At 40.5% G+C, this 22,021-nt stretch overlaps 1 protein-coding gene across 1 annotated transcript in view; it reads left to right on the plus strand.

Moving 5' to 3' along the window:
- dlgap2a (discs, large homolog-associated protein 2a) overlaps positions 1-21,201 on the plus strand; it is a gene marked incomplete at its 3' end in the record, with an annotated part of 190,273 nt that extends 169,072 nt beyond the window's left edge. The window contains exons 7-12 of the mRNA XM_080512483.1: positions 3,278-3,657; positions 13,523-13,611; positions 13,736-14,175; positions 14,270-14,361; positions 20,070-20,238; positions 21,002-21,201. Coding sequence (XP_080368609.1) covers positions 3,278-3,657; positions 13,523-13,611; positions 13,736-14,175; positions 14,270-14,361; positions 20,070-20,238; positions 21,002-21,201 — 1,370 coding nt within the window. The remainder of the gene's footprint in view (positions 1-3,277; positions 3,658-13,522; positions 13,612-13,735; positions 14,176-14,269; positions 14,362-20,069; positions 20,239-21,001) is intronic.
- Positions 21,202-22,021: the final 820 nt, after the last annotated feature.

The raw sequence follows: 22,021 nt of genomic DNA on the forward strand, positions 1-22,021 counted from the left end.
CGGGGAAGGCGCTCATGACCCGCCCCCGAGTCCATCTCTCAGTGGATTAAGTCCATATTCTCATTTGCACTTGAAAGAAAGTAATCCCCCTTCGTTCTGTCATGAAATGGACAGAATAAGAAGATGAGAGTCGTCAGCCTTCCTTGAGCAGGATCCTCCACACACGAGGACTGTTGATTACTTCTCATCCATGTTGGACGAGTCTCATGTCACAAAAGCTTTCGTGATTCCGCTCACTATATTATCCTCGTCTTATTCCCCACATATACATACTCTACATCTCTCAACCTTACCCAACCATACGTTTGGCTTTCAGTACACAAATTCAGAGATTGTCGAATAAAGGTGAGATGGTATGAGAGTATTTGTATGGCTGTGATAATCTTTCACTGTTAGAGACAGACCATTAAGAGTTTAGAAGGTTTACAAGTCTGAATACATTCTTCATCAGTTAAACCATTATTTGAGTTCATGTTGCTATGTTTTAAGCTGAAGCTTGTGAATGAGTGAATTTCAGAGGAGGTTACAAAATTGAAGTCAGAGCATGACAAAAGCAAGTACTGATATTAGGGCTGTGTTAAAGTTGGATGTATAAGTATATATAGTGCATAGATTGGAAACTGTAGATGCGGAAATGGTTCGAATGTGATTAACGAAAGAGAGAGTGCTGTCTCGGGTAACAGTTGGATCCATCACCTCAACACATTACCGTACAATTTTGATATCTTTGCATTTTTCATTGGTGTTGAGTTGACAGTATGACAACGTGATGATGTCCGTGAATTTGCATCTTTCATTGAAGTGGTGACAGTTCTGAGTGGCGGAGCAGAGTATTTGCTGGATGCATAGAGTCACATATCATCGGAGGAGCAGTGGAAATTGTTGCACAAAGATATTATCAAAGGGGAAAGCTAAAAACTGAAAAAGGACCGAACATTGAGCCCTGTAGAACACTATATTTAACGCTGGATGTCTCAGACTAGTGATTATGATTATGTTTGAACTACGTTTTCTCTAAGACAAAATAGAAAGAATAAAAAACCTTTATAGGTTTTGATGATTCCTATACACATAAGACCGTCCACGAGGGAAATTCAATAAAGGGGTCAATGTGGATGAAGACTGAGATTTGAGCGGTCTACATGAAAATATCATCAGTCATTACGGTATGGGCTTGTATCTGCACTTTGGTACTTGGTCATCTATCTATTTGGATGTTCCTGTACTCACCATTGTTAATGTTTATACCGTATTCTCTGTGCGCATGTGTGTGTGGCTTCATTAAAAAAACAACCAATCGCAACAACCCATGGTCTGACAGTCCATGTGTGCTCATGCATTTGGATGTGTTGAAGGTCAATTTTGCAGCTTCAACAAGGCTTGTTTCAGACGGGTTGTGCTCGTTTCATTGACTATTATTTAATTATTTATCCACTAAATCTATTGGGCAAAGTTAGTTATCTCATAGTTCTGTGTCGTATTATGTTGAAGAGCCGGATGCATTTCCACTGGAGTGCATTGCTATTAAAGTGCAGGTGACAGCTTTAGGTCAGGACTGAGGATAAAATCTGTGTCACAAAGGAATAAAAGACCAAAATATAATCTGCTGTTCACTTAGGACCTTTGAGTCCTCCCGTCTCACTCATTAGTGCGTAAAGAATTTAAATATCCACTGCCCTGCTTTGGAGATTTAATCAGAGTTAAGCATCAGGCACAAACCCAGTCCTTCACAATGCTTTGGAAAAACCTGGATCTTTTAAAAGAAGAGCCTCCTCATGTTGTGAGCTTGGTGAGTGCCCTCCGAATTACAAATAAGAGGAGGAAAAATAGCTCTTATCTATTCAAATCTTGCGCTCAGTGGGTCTACTGCACAGAACCTTTTCAATGTCAAATTATTGTAATGTGCCACTAATGCACCCAACGACCCCTCATTGTTGAACGAACATGCATGTTTACACTTAAGTACACGAGACTCTCAAACAGTGTTAATGCCAGATGAGAAAATTACAAACTGCATCAGTCTGAAATCACTCCTGCACTGATCTTAGCGCCTCTTTAAGTTTTACTGAGTGTTTTCCTGAGTGGTGCGGACTACATTTCTTCCCAAAAAAATGCTAATTTAGCCAATGTGAATGGCTAAACTGCACCTGACAAACTATCATGCCAAGTATTTCTGCGTCATCACTTGTTTTTGATTCATTCCACATGCTAAAATGCTAAGACTGTAATTATGTAGTCATCTGGAGCTGAAAATAGTCTCCCAAAAAAATATGCATGGGTTTTTTTTTCTAATTTAATTGATGTTTTTCTGGAAGTTATTCAGGAAATTTCAATGATCATTTTGAGCACAAACTATGTTTGTCAGATTAATTTTAAAGTAGACGTGAATGAGCAGATGGTCAGGCACAAATGGAATTTAACAGATGGATTGGTACTTTGTTGGTTTTGGCTTTTTCATGTAGTAATAAAAGAGGCTTTAAAGTAGATTATAATCTGTGTGTTAGTGGGAGGCTGTTGAGAAAGAGGTAATGCTCTTTTAATGTTTGATTTTCTAAAGTTTTGAATTTTATAAAAGGTTGACTTTTGTGATGTGTTCCAGTTTTTTGTTTATTGTTATAGGCTATAGGTTATGGATAATTTGCAAGTAGTCTGACTCAATTATCTATAACAAAATGGAGAAAACAGGTGAAATAAGGCCCTGTTTACCTGGCAATTTAAGTGAAAATTAAATATTTTAGATGTCCATTAAATGACAACTGTGCTTGTTGCCACTGAAAATAGATTTTTGAGAATGGCTCTCCAGGTGGAACTTTTTAAAAATGACGTTGTTTCATCAGCGTTTCTGCCTTTTTCATGTGAACAGACATTGTTTCAAGACTGTTGGTGTGTGAACGTGAAACCTTTCTTAATAGAAAACACAAAAACAAGGAGTTTTACATCTAATGTTTGTATGAAGTACAATAAGGATTTCTATTGAACAAAATGTACATTTTAATCTATAAAGTTCAACCAAATTAACTTAAAACATTTGATTCAAACATTTAAGTTACCAAAAAAGAATCTCCACAAATTTAAGGTCGTACGTAATGATGTAAAGAAGAGGAAGACACTTCCCCTGCTAGGAAAAGGTGACTCTCGAACAAACACAACCAGAATAGACTAATACATAGCCCCTGGACCAAAAGGTTGACTCCGTCTATTATAAAATGCCAATTTAATTTATATGTATTATTTTCCTTCTTTGTTAAGTTAATCGCTGTTTCTCCACTTCTTCCAGCCATCACCTACACACCGAGCTATAAGAAGAACCCTCCTCCTCCAGTCCCACCCCGCACCACCTCCAAACCGCTCATCTCCATCACAGCCCAGAGCAGCACCGAGTCCACCCAGGACGCCTACCACGAGGGACGCCATGCCATGTGGGCCTCCGATGGCCTCAGCCTGGGACTGAGCCCGGGCAGAGCCCTCTACAACTCCACCGACAGCCTGGACAGCACCAAGGCAGTCACCATAGCCATGGAGGCGGCCGGAGTCATGTCTGGAAAAAGACACCCTTCCACAGACTCCCACAGCTCGGTGCTCACCTGCGACAAGGCCATCCTGGTGTCCAAGGCTGAGGAGTACCTGAAAACGCCCCGGTCGTCGATAGGGATACAGGTCAGTGGTCAGATAGGGCTGTGAGATGAAAAGGATTCCTTCACCTTTATTTTATAATATGGTGTACTGTCACACACGCATCTGAGAAACAGAGCTCTCTCTTCAGTAGCTAAAAATAGCCAGAGTGAGTCATCTCACTGCAATCCATTAATTAAGATTCAACTCATGCGACAGCAGGTTTTTTTGTGAATTGTAGTCCACTCCGCAGTCCATTCATGCACTCTTTACCTACTGTAACTTTCTCTCTTCCAGTCATATTGACACCTCAGCTTTCTTTCTCTTGTTTGATTTCCTCCACTTTCTCTCTCTCTCCACCTCCTCTTTCTCTCTCTCTCCACCTCCTACGCTCTGTGATCTTACCCTGGATTTGTCTCCCTCATTCTCTTGATTCCCCCGCTGAGGTTCTGGTGCTGTTCACGCCATGCCGCAATCGAAAGGTTGCACGTCTGTTGCAGAACAAAGAGTGAGACAGTCTGTGGCAGCTTACAGCAACGTTGCAGGACCTCAAAGCTGAATATCAAAGGGATATCAGAGTTTGACAGTTTGGCTCAGTGTGAAGGGAGCACTCATCCATTGATAAACCTGCTTCCTGCAGAATAGGTTTGGGCGTAGCTGGAGCTGATCGGACAAAAGCAACGTCTGAATAGGTCGACAACCGAGTACATGGCATAGCAAATACACAGATTCACTGTCGATTAACCCCAAAAAATAAATAAATAAATAAATAGTTCTGGTTCAAAGAAAAAAATTCAACTCGGCCGACCGAAGTGCATCTGATGTGAAAGCACCGTGAAGTTCACAGGGGGCTGGAGCCATTTTCAGCTGATGCTGGGCAAAAGGCAGGGGCGTTATTTCCTAGCTTTGGAATATTAGAGGAAAACCAAAGTTTTCACTGGAAACCCGACAGACAGGGAGAATATTCACACACGTTCTGCACATCACAATAACCCCACCGTATTCTGTCAACAACTTTGATTCTGATTTCGAATACACTGCATAATGATAACAACGGCTTTACTATTCTAATATGGGGTTAGGGTTCTCAAACTCTGCACTCAGGCCCCATCGAGAGGACGTTCTCAAGTGAAAACACAATACCTTTGTTGGGTTTTTGGTATCAATTTACACAATATCAGTGTTCAAAGACACTGAAAACACTGAAAACGGTTCCCAAAGTGAAACTTTTGGACAGTGCTCCATCTCTGCATGCAGAGATTGTTTTCATGACATTGTTTTCACTGTTTCTCCCGTTTCCATGCAAACGGACATTGTTTTCAAAACATTGTCGTGTGAACGCAAAACTTTTCTGAAACAAAAATGCAAAAATTATGCAGTTTTCACTTGCTTTCATGTTGTCATGTAAACAGGGTCATAAAGATCTCGGACTCAACTGAGAATATACTCAAAAGTGAGTCAAACGTGTGAAGCATGACACCATCATTTAACCCATTTGTTCTCTTTCATGTTCAAGAAAAGTGTCCGCAGTATTTTTCCATCAGTGTCAAAGCCATACTATAAAGGTGAATTTGTGTCAACCTGCATACTATAGGCTGCAGAAATCCAAGAAGAAGTTGAAGACAACAGGCAGAAGAGAAACACTGACAGACAAGATTTCCGATCAATTCTTCAGATCTGCTGAAAGAAACAAAATCATGTCATTTGTTGCGTAACTCTCTTTAAGAATACTGAAAGGCAAAATGTGTGTGCAAGGACATGGTTTTGGGACTTTCAGTGCATTTTGTACCAAGAAGCATAGCTTTAGTTTTTGTAAAAAAAAAAAACTAAACAAAAACGTGAAGGCCTCTCTACTAAAATGAGGTACTAGAACTGTGGTATGACTTCTTGTCTGGCACTGATTGGCTGAACTGACAATGAGACCTCAATCTGTGCTGTAAAAATTCCATGTGTGATAGAAATTGAAGGCTGAACTAAATCTGTTTAAAACAGCTTTTTGTGTCTGCTGAATAGCACACTGGGCAAAGATGCAGTTTTCCAAGTCAGTGTCAATAATGTATTTATTTCTGTGCCATCTGCAGTCATCAGTCAGGCATGTAAAATCCTTGCCGTATAATAAAAATATACTTTATTTGAAAGAAATGACTGGTTCAAAGTCAATAAAGGTTTCACAGCAGGCCTCGTTAATTCCCCGCCTTGTGAAAAAATCCTAATTCAGTCACTCTCATGCAAAAATACTCCACTCTTTGTGCATTTGTTCATTTTACTCTTTCCCCAAAGTGTTCCCTCCCCGGCTGATTCAAGCAATTATCCACTCCCGCGTCATCAAAACCTCCTTGTCCACTCTCCCGCTGCCTTCATCTCATGAGCTGTGCTGTGCGAGGATTACTTTCTCCCTTTCGATACCTCGCACCTTTCAGAGTTTGTGTTTCCTGTTCTGCGAGAACACTGTCAGTCATCTGATCAGGCCACCTCACCGCGCTAATGAGATCTAATTTTAAACAGCGGAAGTGCAACATCAACACCTCATTGTCATGCCTCACTGAACTTCACGGCGAGCAGAACACGGTGATGGTTCCGCTTCCTCAAATCAGCATGGAGGCATAGCTGATTTAACTCAGTCTTTACCATTCGAGGGGTGTACGGATCAGAAACATCGGGGAGAAATAAAGGACAACATTATTCCTGTCTATTTGAGGAGAGGATGGTGAATTTGATTCAAGCATAAAAAGAATGGTGTGTGCTACTTGTATGCTTTGGGGGCAGTATTGAGCTTGTTTTTTTTTATTGTTTGCTTGAGCTTCAGTCATCATCGTCACATACACCTGCTGTTCCATCAAATCGACCTGCTTCCCCTTGTCTTTACAGGCATTAGCATGACTCACAACACCACCATGTGGTACAAAGTGGTATTACATGATCAGTTGATTTGCAAGCTCGCTCCTTATGATGTCTCTCCAAGACAATTAATCAAGCATAACATATATGTGTGTTTTCAGTGATGTTCCTAATTTACAAACATATTTGAATTTACTCAGGTGTTTGAAAGCTGCAGGGAATCGATTGATTGTGCAGCTTTTATCTTTAACTGGAAAATGGTCATATCAAAAGGTTCATGAGTAATCTAATATTTCATCAATGTCTGGGTACACTGTAAAGAATTAAAAGTCTTATCATGGCTTCCTTTGACTTGTGCAAATATATATATTTTTTACCCTCAGGCAAACAGCCCTGTTCCCTCATCTGTGATTTTTTTTCTTCCTTCTTTACATGTTTGTACCAATCTCCCAAGACATCATAAAGTAAACCAACTAAAGACCACAGTATCTGGAGAAAACCTCAGATATCCCAGGTCGATTCTCTCAACCAAGAGTGTGTATCCTGAGGCTATGGAGCCTCTCCAGCTCCTCATTAGTGCCTCCCTGTAGCTGTGACAAAATTATGTTAAATGAAACATTTTGATTATGAGCAGACAATTGTGCCTCTTGAATGAAAGAATATTTCAGTCGTTCATAGATTAATGGTTGAATGTTTACTTATGTGGCGCTTCTCCATTGACGGCAGAAGTTTGGGCTTCATTGTCTTGCTCAAGGACACTTGGACATATGGCCAGAACCTCTTAATGATAAATAAACTAGCTGGATAAAACAGTTAAATACAATAAGGAAATACTAGCAGTTCTTGGTTGTAGATGGAGATTGTAGACAAATGTATTTGGTAGAGTCTCATAAAAATTGTAGACCTATGCTCGAGACTTAATTTTATGATTCAGCATGAGGAGTCTGGTAAATGGTAATCTGCTCCTCTTTATTAGAATTAATGCTATTTTTACCAGAGAAATAACCTCCTGGAAATCCTACATTTCTTTGTAGAGTCTGGACTTCCTTCAAATGCAATACAAAAAGCAAAAAGAAAATACTCAACATGTGGAATTAATATCAATAGGACCTTTTTAATCTGTGCGACTAGAATAATAAAAAATAAAGCAGTTCTGTGTACATCTGCACACCAACGTAGTGTTATACTAGTATTATACTATACACTATACATTACCTCATGAAGCAGGGATTGCTCTTTCCTTGTCATTCACGGGCTGCTCTGGGTAGTCACAAGGTCATATTGATGCCTTTGTTGAAAGCCACCATTTCAGTTTCTGAACTGTAATGTGTTGCAGCAGGCAGGTTTGGACATTGTAAATATTGATTTACCACCAAGACCTCCTGGGACCCTTTCCTCATATCTTAGGAACAATCAGGCTGCTTTTCCCTCTCCGAGAAGAATAATTAACTCGAATTAACCTTCCCTTGTATTGATTCCACATCACTATCTTTGAGGAGGTCAATATATTTGTGATCTTTGACCCCGGGGCATCGGTGTAGTCTTGGCTTCCTGTCGTCATTTCTCTTGGGAGCCATTTTATTGCCACCGCCACTGTCTTGTCAGTGCCTCACCTCGAAGATGTGCTTACATTCTGAGGGGCTGAAAGATTTATTCCCGGCAAAAACTTTTATTTAATGGTGTAATGAGGTCGCATGAGAGGAAAAGTCGAAGCCTTTAACCTTAAACACAGTCACTGGCTGGGAAAAGTTGCCAGGTGGTGTTTGTGTGTTTTGGATGAAAGGCACAGTGACTCTGTTCAACTTTTTGCTGATGCTCACAGTTTTCACACCTGCGCCGACGCCGTGACTGTGATTACTGATGCAACCCATGTGTCTACATGCAGATTTCTCCATGCATAGCTCCAAAAACACCTTCGGGTTGGGTCAGGTGTTGTTGACATAATCGTTTGTCCTTCCTCTTCTGGATGCTTTGTTTTCTTTGAAACCTTCAATACTCTTTTAACATGAACAACGGCGAGTATATGAACGTTCGTATGGACAAAGTTGGATTGCTAATCCGAGTAACCATCAACTATAAAACTATGATGTCCCCAGGGAATATGGACCGGGAGTCGTGACGCCATGGAGGCAGCCATTGTTATTGTTGTTCGTCCACTCGCACGTGTCCAGAAGTACTATTTAGTACAGCTGTGGTGCACATCAGCAGTAGCAGTGTTTCTGCCGTCTACACAGAAATGGAGGGTGACACCTAAACTTAATGAAAGTCTTGCGTTTTCACTTGCAAACGTTGTTTTGTAAACGGGGCCTTTAAAATCATTCCCTCCCCACTAAGCTTCTCTCAAACAGCTTGACCGAATACCAAGTGTCTCACCCAAAATGTACGTTTAACATTGACAGTCCACACCACAGGTGGGATTGACATTTACCCACAAACGAAGCACATCCCACTCCAAACCAGAGTCCATCTCATTGCACATTACCACAGTGAAGTGAAGATTTATCCATGTCAATTGGTAGAATCATCATGATGCTTTTGGATGATTTTGAAAAAGCTTTTTGCAATGCAGCCTTGGGTAATATTTCACCATTTACACACAATTAGAGACTGAGTTGATAGAAATGTAAACTGTAAACTGAGAGAAGCAAACTAAATAAATTATGCATTCTGTCCTGCCAGTGACCACAATGTTTTTCTCTTTCTTCACTGTTAAATCCAGGGTCATGGGATGCAACATAATCCAAACTTAAATGAGTGTACATAATGTGAGCACTGCTTTGAATATGTCCATTAAAATGTCTGCTTTTGGTCACTTTGTCTTGCAGAGGTAACAATCACTACCCTGCAAACCTGAAGCAGCAAAACTGAAAATGTTACTATGTAAAAGCTTATATATCAAACTGAAAGGAAAAGCTATGTGGTTACTTTGTGGATAACACATTGCTGTGTTCAAGAAGTACATTATGAATCACCATTACCATGCAAAGTACACTGGGAAATACAAGACAGATGCAACAGCTTATCAACACGCACTGCTTTCCACAAAGATTCGTACTGAGCAGCAGTCCCAGTTTTTCATGTGGCCCTTTGGGAAAATTAATTGCAAACCACTGTTTCCAAAGGATGTATTTTATGCAATTTGTATATGCAGTTTGAATTCAATCCCTTCTGGCAGTGAGGTCACCAATGGCGACTAGAAAATATGACTTCAGTCATCTTAGCGGAAAATCTATTATAGCTTCAAAACATGCAAAAAAAACCACCCTTCTTTACAAGTCAATATATAAGTTATGTTTGGTTTACGAAAAAATATAGGTTGGAGTTTTCTATATCACGGCAATTTATAGTTTTGGTTAATCAACAGTGTCTTGTCACATTTGTAGCCTCATTCCAAGATAAATCTTACAGGCTGAAACCTTTCAAAGTAGAAAGGGAGAAAGAAAAACTAGGCTTAAGTCAGCAAAGATGGGCTGGGAATAAGGGGGAGGGGTGAAGTGACAATAAACCAGCAGGGAAACTGAAAAAAGCAGGGCAAAGAGAGGAGTAAAAGAAAGAAATTCAACTATAAAGAGATGAGCAAATGGAGGAATTAGAAAGACAAAACTTTGATACAAGAAAGCATTGCCAAATAGTGAAGTCTAAAAGGTTTCCTCAAAGAATTTCACATGAGGCTCCAGGGAGTGGAGCAGAAACTCTGAGCCTGATCTCCTGGGTCATGCAGATGCAGGCTGGATCCTCATCAGTCACTCGGTCTTCCAGTCCCATCATATTCACACAATATTCATATTGCCTCATCTGGCACTGAGATGGTATTTGAGCTGTCAATACATCCCCACTGCATCTCCAATACCAACTGAGAATCGCTTTTTGTTCTTTTGTCTCCTTGAAATGTCTTTAGAACAGCACTGGTTGATATTGTGTAAGGATTTACTGTTAATTCTTACTTATAGTTCACCTCTTTAACTAACCAATATGACAATTTGTTCCCAAACTACCATGTTTTTCAGACTGTGGGTCGAACCAGATAGAAAACGTCATAAAGAAGAGAAGAATATAACTCGGACAGCTGTGCAAGACAAATTTATTTTTCCATCAAAAGATGTAACAGCGTTGATTATCTTCATACAGCCACTTTTCTTCCAGAACCATTTAGGGTCCGTTTGGAGACATTTTGCATTAGCTGTCAGTCAAATAAGGTCGTAATGGGGGATTGTTGTTTTTTCTGGTGGTACCGTAGCAGCTTTCTGTTGTCATACAGTGGCATCTCATGGTCATAGTTGGCATGTACCTGTATATTTTGATATACAAGTCACTTCTTGATGCAAGTTGCATGAACGGCTGAACAGCAACAACAAAAAAATGAGACTTATGGTCTTGAAAATACAGTAATTTTCTCGGAAGACAAATCTCATATTAATGGAGTGATAATTACTATCACTCCACAGCAAGAATGTCATCGGTCTGAAAACCCGGAGCTCCTCTCTGTGTTGCGTTTTGCATGTTCTCCATGTAAATGCATTAGTTTTCTTCAAGTACTCTGGTTTTCTCAAAACATGCATGGTTATTGTTGACCATAAACTATCACTTGGTGAGTGTGTTTGCTCTGTGATGAAGTGGCCACCCTGCCTTTGCTCATAGTCACTTGGGGTTTTGTTCCAGTACCAAAACATGATGAAGCATGAGACATTCCACATGAGAAAGCATAAGCAATGGAAATTGTTTTAACAGGAATCATGTTTAGCAAATCTGATGTCCACAAGGGTCTGTGGCTTTACTTTGAGGGTATCTGAAGGAAACCAGGAAGCAATGTTGGGAACAATTGAGTTAAAGTTCAACAGTTTTCAATGACCTCGATAATATATGAGATTACTCCTGTCCTTTTTTTCCAAACAAGTTGGGACACCCTTGTCCAGGAGAGAATCATCACACATAATTTACTTGTCAAAATCTGGATGAATCCTGAAGTTAACTAAACACCAAAAAATGTTTTGCAAACATGTTTTATAGTCTAGATTCTTCTTAATAGTCATAGTTGGTATTTCGTTATCAAGAAAAGAACTTTTTGGATAATATTTGTATGCGGCAAACACTTTTTTAAATGGTTAAAATCCACATTCTGAGACAAAGGGACCAATTTACAAAGACCTTCAAGTGTGCTGAATTACACTCTCAGGCAAATAGATTGTGCTTTCAGTTTAGGTATTGCAGATGACATCAGGTAGGAATGGAGGTATTCCAATGAGGATTCTGTGTACATTATTGCTAGTGTTTGTCACATAGTTTGGATGACCCCACAATTACAAACACAATATGATCTGTAAAAATGTCCATATTCTATAGATTTGAAGGCACGCACACTAAAAAGTCAACTCCTCGTTGCTTCATCGCCTTCATCAAGTTTAAGCCTGTTTTAATGTGTGTAAACCTTCAGGCCCAAACTGCAGTCCATCATGACTTGCCGGCATGAAAGTCAGCTGTTCTGAAAACTCTTCACAACTTTGAAAGAAAATAAGTTCTGACTGCTGCCGGTGGAGATGCTCTTAAGAGTGGCCAGCCGCAAAAATCAACAAGTAATAGCAGCTCAGGCTAAAACATAAGAGGCTTCAGTGGCAGATACGTCTGACCTCCTAGAAGCACAATGTTCGAATCAGCCTTTGTGCTGAAATTACTGCAAAGAAACTTCTTCTGAGAGAAACTACCAGAAAAAAAACAAAAAAAACATCAGAGACTTTGAAAGTCTGAACTTTGATCAAAGAGGTCCACGTTTGAGATTTGCAGTTCTGATTGTGTCTTTGTGTGCTTTTCTTTTCATCCAACTCTTTTGTGCTGTTTTCACTGTCGGCCATTTATTCAGAAATCCCACTATTATCTACGGCGCTACGTCATCCCATCTGGCTTCTGATTATTTGGCGATCGTTTTTTTTTTGTTTTCCCAAGACATTGAGCAAAATGTCCTCCTCAAGATTTGTAGATTTATTGCTGTGAGGATTCCCAAATTCCTTATGATCCTCATACATTCTTTTTAACTCTGTAAATCTGAAAACATGATTAATTATTGGGGGAGAAATGAGCATTTTCAGCTCATTTAAATGTTCAAAACAAAAAATAATTGAATTATGTCACATGTACTCAAGAGGCTTTTTGCAGGGCAGGTTGAGAGGTTTGTCCCATGTCACATATAATCACTTTTGTTATTTTTTTTTTTTAACATGGAGCACCGTACAAAACATAAAGGTCACACACACACACTTTTAGTAGCTCTTCATGACTTTATCATTTATATTTTACCTTTACATTCCACTTATCTCTTACTTAAAGTGTTGCACAATGAGATTGAAGTGTCCCAACGTTCATGCTGAACATGCTTCAATCAGAGGTTTTGTTTGTATATCAGCATTATAAATGCTTGTTGGTTTTTTGGTTGGTTTTTTTGCATTATAAGATACTGCTGGTGGCTGTTGGGGGGAAAAACACAACTGTTTTAGATGTCTGGTAATAAAATATTCTGGATTGAAGTCTGCAACTGTTGTGACTGTTAGAAAACTGTTCACGGTTTTCATCCAAACATCTTCATCAGTTGTGATTAATCTTCATATGCCGAAGGTGTTTGAACACCAAAACTTACTTTCAGATAAACCTTCACAATAGTGTTACATCTATAGTTTGACTTTGGAGTTCACTTAAAATTTTTGTTTGTCTCTTGCATTACAATTGCAATTAATTCCGTTTTAAACAACGGCGTTTAATCGTACACGCCACCTATTTTGTTTTTTTTCATGGTTTCTTCTTGCTGGGAAATTTCATCTCTCCTGACCTCAATTTTTTTCTTTCTTGCCTCCTCTTAAATAACTGTGGTCATTTCACTACAAACTGAAAATCCTCTTCAGGAAACCTCTTCAGTCATGCTGCCTTTGCAGCTTCTATAAATCATCCGTTTTTTATTCTGCAACGTGCTGTGTACAGTTAAGTTGCTTTGTCCAGTCCCAACCCAATAATTCCAGAAACACCTGGGAACGAGCGGCTGCTCATATAATGAGAAGTGCTTCTGCTTTGTATCATTTCTTCACATTAGGTGGAAGCAGCCACGGACTCTGAGTCGGAAAGCAAAGGCTCTCGGGAGTATCATTCTGTGGGGATCCAAGTGGAGGGCGACAAGAAAGGGTGAGCTAATGACTCTGGGATTTCAACCCTGAAGCAAAGGTTCAATTTCTGATGTTTGATCTCACTATGAACAGTAGCCCCTTGGCCCGCGGCTTTATGTGTCTTTTATCTGCGTGTCTCTCAGGCAGGGACGGTTCAAGCGCTCCAACAGTGTGACTGCGGCCGTGCAGGCCGACCTGGAGCTGGAGGGCTTCCCCACCATGGAGGACAAGGGCCTGCAGTTCGGCGGCGGCTTCCAGCGTCACTCCGAGCCCAGCACGCCCACTCAGTACGGGGCGGTGCGGACCGTGCGCACCCAGGGCCTCTTCAGCTACCGCGAGGATTACCGTACCCCCGCCGAGCCCCCGAGCCCGAGAGAGACCACCAGCGAAACCACCTGGCAGCTCGAACCCCCATCCCCTCGAGAGAGCGCCGCCTCGCCGGGAGAGTCCGGGCGGGTGTCGCCGTCCCTGCGCAGGGACGGGAGTTGGTTCATGCAGTTGCTCCACAATGAGACCAAGAGGATAGAGGCCTGGTGTAAAGAGATGGAGACGGAGGCTGAGGAGAACGACCTGTCAGAAGACAGTCAGTCACCCACTAAAATGTTTTCTATCACACTCTACTGAATATAGGGCCGTGTCTTACATTCGACTTGATATGCTTTCTGTGTGTGTTTCAGTCTTGGGTAAAATCCGAAGCGCAGTAGGGAGCGCTCAGCTGCTCATGTCCCAGAAATTCCAGCAATTCTACTGGCTGTGTCAGCAAAACCTGGTAAGAGATGATTTCACTGGAAAAGGGAGATTTTTAAAGTCATAAATCTCTTCCTCTGGGCTTTTTAAGACAAGCCAATTCCACACAAGGAATGCACTCTAATTTAAAGTATTTACCTTGATGTTAATGAGATACAACAGCTACCAAATTACCAGTAATCTCCATGAAATCCCAAAGCAGGAAAAGGAAGAATTCATGCTTTATTGATTCCTTCTGAGGAATAATTTCTCTGCATTTAAGCCATCCTATTCATGGATTCTTAAAACCAGCAGTGCAATGTGAACCTGAAACCCTCTTCACACAAGTTGACTTCTCTAACCTCAAGGCCATGGTGCACATCAATAAGGTTAATGTGTTATAGATAAACATCATGTCTTTGTTGAATTTCATCAATAATATTGATTATGTAGCCTGTTCTATATTATCGATCTTCATTCTATTTGCCATGTGATTTCTGCCATGGTGAGCTCAGCTAAAAAAATTACAATCCAAATATGTGTCCCCATAGCCTATGTGTGTACCTGTGGTGTTTGACCCTCCCATAGGTAGATGAGCCCTGCCTTCTAAAATTACAAGTGGGTGCCAATTGTACCAGAAAAAAGACAATGCAGTTCACAAGAGGGTGTTTGAAACGGATTGAAATTCAGGAAAAGGGCTGGATCTGGAGAAGTACACTTACAATACAATGTTGTTGGACCTCTGACAACGATGTGAAATTGTTTTAAAACGGTATAATATGGAACCTTTAGGTTAGTGAAGTCGTCTCTATAAAGAAAACACACATTTTAAAACACATCAATAAATAGCAGTAATCTTTTCATTGTGGAAACTTTAGTAATTAAGATTTTAGTTATCACAGTCTTACATAGTCATACGGCTAAAGTAATTTTAGAGTGATGTTGAAGAAGAAGTGGGATTTTCAATATTCATATATGCTTTGTGATGTAGTCGTCCATCCAGCGATGCAAAGTAGACAAATCATAGCTCCCTTTCAAGTTGCATTTAGGTCACATTGAGTTTTAAAATTAGAATTAGGATTGCATTAGGATTCAAGCAGTGTCATTCTGCACAGCCACAACAATCCACTTCACATCGTAGCGTTACAGAAGAAATTGGCATGACTGTGAAAAATCCACAAAGCATTACCTTTGCTGTGAAATAAACCACCGCCGCCCTTTATACATCCTCAATAGCTTTGTTCTCCTACCTTCAATACACATTTAATGCTTTAGCCGGCACTAACAAAGTGAATCAAAACTCCCAGGATATGTCATTGATTGTTGAAAGCAACAACACCAGGGATCGATAGATAGCTGTCCAGCACATTTTTATGTGACCTGAAATCTTTTTTGAAGAGAACAATGCATTAGTGTGGCTGTGCCGTTATTTCCAATGGGTGAATTTGCCCAGAAAAGAGGAGGTGTAGAGAACGGTGAAAATAGACCTGAACATGCAGGACGCTACATCGGTGCAGGAACACACACGGGGTCAGGGATTCCTGCCTCAGATTCTTCACAACTCGTTGTATCGATTTGAGCCAAGTACCCAATATTTCAAATGAAGCTATTGTGCAGTTATGAGAGATGGCATTGCTGTTTTTGCAATGTGCAGCAAAAAACTGCACATTCAGGGAGAAAGGGGATTAGGTACTGTGAGCCGGCCTCACAGAGCCAGTCGCATACTTTTTCTCTCTCAGGGCAGCAGCGTTATGCAAGTTTAGTCAACTTTCTCATTAAACAAAAGCTCATACCTTCAAGTTTTATGAACGCATATGGAACAATATCAACTTTAACACTGGGTTCCAGAGATACCCACAAATTAGAAGCTTAAAAAGATGCCAGATCTTGTTTTGTCAGCCAGCCTCTCTAACACTTGAGTCAATTTACAGAAAGCCCGAGTTAAAGGAAAAAAAAAAAAAAACGGTCCAAAAGAACAAACTGTGGGCTCGGCGAGCTTCTCCGGGAGGACTTATGAGCACACTGACGCAGCCGGAGCTTAAAACTCGCCGACTCTCGCTAAATCCATCAGCTCTGGATATTTGAAACCATAATACTTCAGAGGCAGTTTACAGAACATCCCAAGTGGGAGTTCAGGGGTCAGAATAAAGCTGATGGAGTGCTGAGTCTGTTCCCACTGTAATTAGAGATAACAGCAGTGTATTCTGTTTCTGGCATACTTTACATGATGGCGACTATGATATTTAAAATCCAGGGTAATTTTGATTAAATCCTCTTCTGTATGAAAGAGAAACGCACTGACCTTGTATAATACAGACCTTTTTCATCTATCCACATGCTTGACCTGTTTCATACAAGATGACTGTGGGGGTGTAGAGCCAAAGATGAAATTAGGGGACAAATCCATCATAGGGCCACGACAGAGGAACAGAATACCACATGCAAAAGCAATTTACAGTCACTAATTGCACATTTTTGGGGGGCATTTTTTAAACCCAGAAACTTAGTCATCCACAGGGAAAACATGCAAACTCCACTATGAAGTGAGGCTGTCCTCATAGGACCATAGTGGGGACATGCAGACAACCATGAAGTAATCAATATACTTGTTTTATTAAATGCTCAAGCAGTCGCAAACAAGTAACAGAACCAGTAACACACGAAGTAAAACACACAAAAACCGCTGCCATTCAACCTCCATTTGGGGTTCAATGTCCTGCTGAAGAAGAACTTGCAATTTAAAGAAAAACCCACTCTACTGTACCAATTGAGCCTCAGCTGCCCTCCGGTATATCAGCCTCAGCTTGTTCAACTGAGTTATATTATATACATATGGTAAAACAGCATTAACAATGGTGGCATTATTGTTGCAAAACAATTTGTCAGTGCATAAGGAGAATTGCCTGCGTGTTTCTCAACCTGTGTGTCTGAAGTGAGAATTTTATTTGTAAAATAATTTGTCAATGCAAACTGGGATCTGTGAGAGTCGTCTCTGCAATTCAAAAGACCGACAACTCTCCGCACGTATTGACAAATAATCTTGCTACAATAATGCCCCTATATTTGCACTTAGACCCCATTTACGCGAGGTGCACCGGACCTTCAAAACATTTTCACTTGAAAATCTCATCCAAATGTGGCCTTGTAATCGTGAAAGGGTTAGGACTGAGCCCTCTGGAGTATTGTGACTATGTAAACATTTTTGGAATGTACCCAAAAATACTCATCTTTACAAAAAATATGGAGGAATAGTTTGTCAGGATGGCTAAAGGTTGCTATAATTCAGTTCAACTGAGCATGTTGTGATTTATATTTTTCATATTCTTCACTGAGTGAAGTCTGACAAGGAATCACAAGTTAAACTGAACTTGCCATAGCGGAGCACTTTTCTTTTTAGGAATATAACATAGTAGCTCAAATTTTTGTCTGAAAGTAGCATTTTATGCATTTGTCATGTACAATATCCTGCTTTATAATTACTTATAGGTGCTAGTTAGCCTCACTTTAAGATAGTAGAGCCTATAAGACTTAAGCAATGCTACTTCTGTGCTCTTGGTGGCGGCAGTGAGTCACTGTTACTGAGTTGTATCTGTTAGTTACTGCTTAGAACTTCAATTCACATCATATTTGATTGTTTATGTGTCCTCATAATGAATACAGGAAGAGGACTTCCTAAAAATAAAGTTTTAAGTGCTTTGACGAAAGATAAGATGAAAACCAGAATTCCATTTTCATGGGATTCTCAAGGAAAATTAAAAGCATCTATTTGAAAGACACCATCCCATAAAAGCGAGTCTGTACAAGTGACTTCTAAGTCATTTCACATTGTCACATTGTGTGCTTGTTTTTGGAGTAAATCAGTTTCTGAATGTTGAAACCTAAATTCCAGTTTGAGCTCATCTCGCCTCTCCTTGATGTATTGACTTCCTTGAAATAGGATGAGTTGGCAGGACATGATGTCACATTGTAATGCAGAACAAAGAACGGCTTTAAACAAAATGAAATTGAAAGAGGAAGTAATGTAATAACTGACTGGACTCCAGCATACAAAACATCAAGAACTACGCTGTTCGTCCGGTGGACCATCAGACAACAGCAGGAGCTTTCAACAAGCACAAAGTCTGAATGTCACCAGGTTCAAACCACATGAAGCTTCGGGGTTATTGAGTTGAGTCATCACAAAGGATTTTTAGCATCGGCGCACTCCACAATTTGTCCAATCTTGGATCTGATATTGAAAAATTGGGAGCGGTTGTGTTGTCTTGGTACAGTAGAATGAATTCCTTCTCTGATCTTTGCATTCCTCCTTCGGCTATAAGTTCCTATTCACTTGTTCATGGTTACAAAATTACTTCCTAAGGAAGCCAAAAGAATAAAGCCCTGTTTACACATTTCAAGTGAAATTGCATCATTTTTGCACTGTTTTTCAGAAAAGTTCCACATTTACTAAGCAACATTTAGAAAATTATGTCCATTTACAGTAGCAGTGTTTCCCGCATCTACACAATGATGACGTCTGAGCATTTCTGAAAAGTTCCACCTTGGGAGATGTTTTCAAAGAGTTACGGTTTTGGTCACTGTGAAGCACATTTGTTATGTATATGCCGCGTACTTATACTGTATGAATTTTTAAATCCAAGAGAAGAGTGGTTCCCTCTCATGAATCACAAGTAAAATTGATGCCATGCTGCTAACTTGTAAATGTTGGTTGAATGTCAAAACGTCCTGAATTTTTACATGGAAAAACATTTGTTGATGATGCTACTTAGAGGCCTCTATATATGATTATCTGTATAATTATAATTGTAATTATCTGATTTATCTGCATCACATTACCCCATGAATTTGCATTTCTATCATATCTCCACACATTGTTATACAAAGCCTCATCATAAAGCCCTGCTAGAGTTTCCTCACTGGTAAATAACAATTATGAACAAAGGTTACTAACATGTACAAATTCAGTTCAAGTCAATTCCCTGGAATCAGTTAGAGGTTCACCATGTCTTTGCCACACAGATTAAAAAGTAAGCAAAGATTGCACAGTTTGAATATTTAATATCGAGCTAATAATGACTGTTGCCTTTTTATCTCAGTGCAAATCGTGGAGCTCAGACATTGTGTTCTGCATAACTTAAAATTCCATTTGTGAAAATGTATTAAAAACCTGGTGTAGGAGTCCTAAATCAAACAAGTCTTTGTTCTTTTTGTAACATGTTTGTCTCTGAACATCACTTCCCTTCAAGCGTAAATCTGTGAGGCTGTGTGTTCTTCCTGTTATAACTCAAAGTGTTTTTCCTCACGTGTATGTACGGGGAGCTTAATGGACCACAGTGCAGTCCCCGTCATTATAAATACATGTGAACAGTTCATTCAGAGGCGGCTGATTTAATGGGAGCCCAAACACAAAGTAATAAATTCCTGCCAGTAATTGGTTTTCATCATGACTCATTAAAACCCGCAGCAACTCGCTCGCAAAAAGCTCGCTCAGACAATGCAACAACGCGTCTCAATCAGGTGTTCCTTTCGTTCCACCAATGGAGTGGTGAATTGGAGCAATCTGAATAAAGGCAGTGTATTATTCTAAAATCCCCATTCATGGGATTTCCAGAGAATTCCTTTCCATCACAGGGTTGTAATTTTTACTTCCCACAAAAAGCCCGATGGGTCTGATAAGGACCTCTTGTGGATCCTGACAAAAGTGCAATGAAAATGTCTGCGTGTCATTTACATGTTGTCTGCTTTCCGCAGGACCCCAGTGCCATGCCGCGACCCACCTCTCAGGACCTGGCTGGGTTCTGGGACCTGCTGCAGCTCTCCATCGACGACGTCACCATGAAGTTTGACCAACTGCAGCAGATCAAGAACAACAACTGGAGGCCCGTCGACAGCCCAGAGAAGAAGGTGAGGGGTCCTGCTGGTGCTGCGAGATCGGGGGCGGGTCTGGTAATCATGTATCTTTTTTTTTTTTTTTTTTTCAAGTTCATTGATTTAAGTAATACAACTTCTACTTATTACACTTATTTCCCCACCTGTGAATCACCAAACCTGTAAAGTAAACATTGTTTGCTTTGCTAGTCAAGGTGCCAGACACCATGTAGCAACCAGTAATGTATTAATGCCAATAGTGTTTAAAGGTAATAAAGCTAATAATAACCTACAAATATTCCAGGCATCATGCATACTAACTTTCATTTGATTCACAATTTCCCAGTGACACCCTGAGAGCTGGTAAAGCAGAGCCGTTGGGCCACGTATGGCCGCCGGGCCTTATGATGCCCGGCTCTGTGGTAGATCGTCTCAAAAGGCGAAAATATTTAAAATACTAGAACTGATCAAGGACTCTGAGGAGAGATTAAAGGGGATTGGTGGGAGAAATAATGAGAAAAATCTGAACCCTTTTCTCCTTGAAGTTCTTTCAGGAGTCAAAACCATAACACGTGTTAACTTATTTACGGATGGATTTGTTGTTTTGCACTATTATTAAGTAACGAGCTTGTGATTGAGCAACCACGTAATGAGCTTTCATGGCAGCATCACAGATGTCTCAGCTCAATTCTCAGTGTTGCGTTGTGTCCACTGCACAGTGCTAAAGAAATTTGTTAATACATCCATTTCTCTGAAATCTGTACAATTTGCATGATCACGTTTCAATTATTCTCTCTTCTTCTTAAAGCTACCAGCTCCCGTACCAAAGAAGACAGTTCGGCAGAAGAGTGTGATCACCAGGGAGAAGTCTCTGGACCTGCCCGACAGGCACCGGCAGGAAGCTCGTCGGCGGCTCATGGCGGCCAAGCGGGCGGCCTCCTTCCGGCAGAACTCCACCTCAGACAGAGCGGACAGCATTGAGATCTATATTCCAGAGGCTCAGACTCGACTTTGAGAAGATGGGGTCGGGGGCCGACTCGTCCCACCCTGCTCTCCCTCATTTAAACAACTTTAAAACTAGCCTTTTTTCTAGACTGCTCCTCTCTCTCTACTCTTCCTCTCTCCATCAGTCGTCTGATCTCGATAGCCATCCTCAGTGCCCATCGCCAACACCATCGGACTGCAGGATGTGCCAGGGCTCTTTTCCCATCGCCAGAATAAGTGTTAGCAAAAATGTGCATCTGACACGGGTTAGTTTGGGGGCTTTTTTTTCTTTCTTTTTTTTTTTCTTGATTTGCTGGTGGTCACAATGCCCCGCCCACAGGTTCTCTCATCCAGTGATGGGTACGTACAGAGTTTTTCAGCTTTTACAAGGCACCATTTAAAAAGTGCAGCTTAGGATACCTACCAGCAACCAGGCCTTTGGGCTATCAAACCAAGAGTAAATGAGAGAAATTATATTTATTTGGCGTTGTTGAAAAATTGTTAAAGTCGGTAACATTTCAGTATTTTTCAATGATTTAAAATGATTTATGTTTCTATGTTGTTTTCTTTTTTTTGGGGGGGGGGGGGGGGTATATATGAATTATAAGATTAATATCACTAAATTGTTGTAAGTTTGAAAACTCTAAAAAGTGCCAATGCTTGAAATACCTCAACTTATGTGCATGTGGCACTGGTCATCCATCCAAGGTTATTCAGGCAGCCCTTAATAAGCTCTGGACTGGTCAGTGTTGTTGGGCGGGAAAAAAAACGCAGCTTTTTTCCCAATCCGGTTGTAGTCAAACTTTCTTTGTGATCTGGATTGGTGGAAAACGTCCTGACACCCCATCGAC

Source organism: Blennius ocellaris (genome assembly GCF_963422515.1).
Source record: "Blennius ocellaris genome assembly, chromosome: 17".
In the NCBI taxonomy this organism is placed as follows: domain Eukaryota; kingdom Metazoa; phylum Chordata; class Actinopteri; order Blenniiformes; family Blenniidae; genus Blennius; species Blennius ocellaris.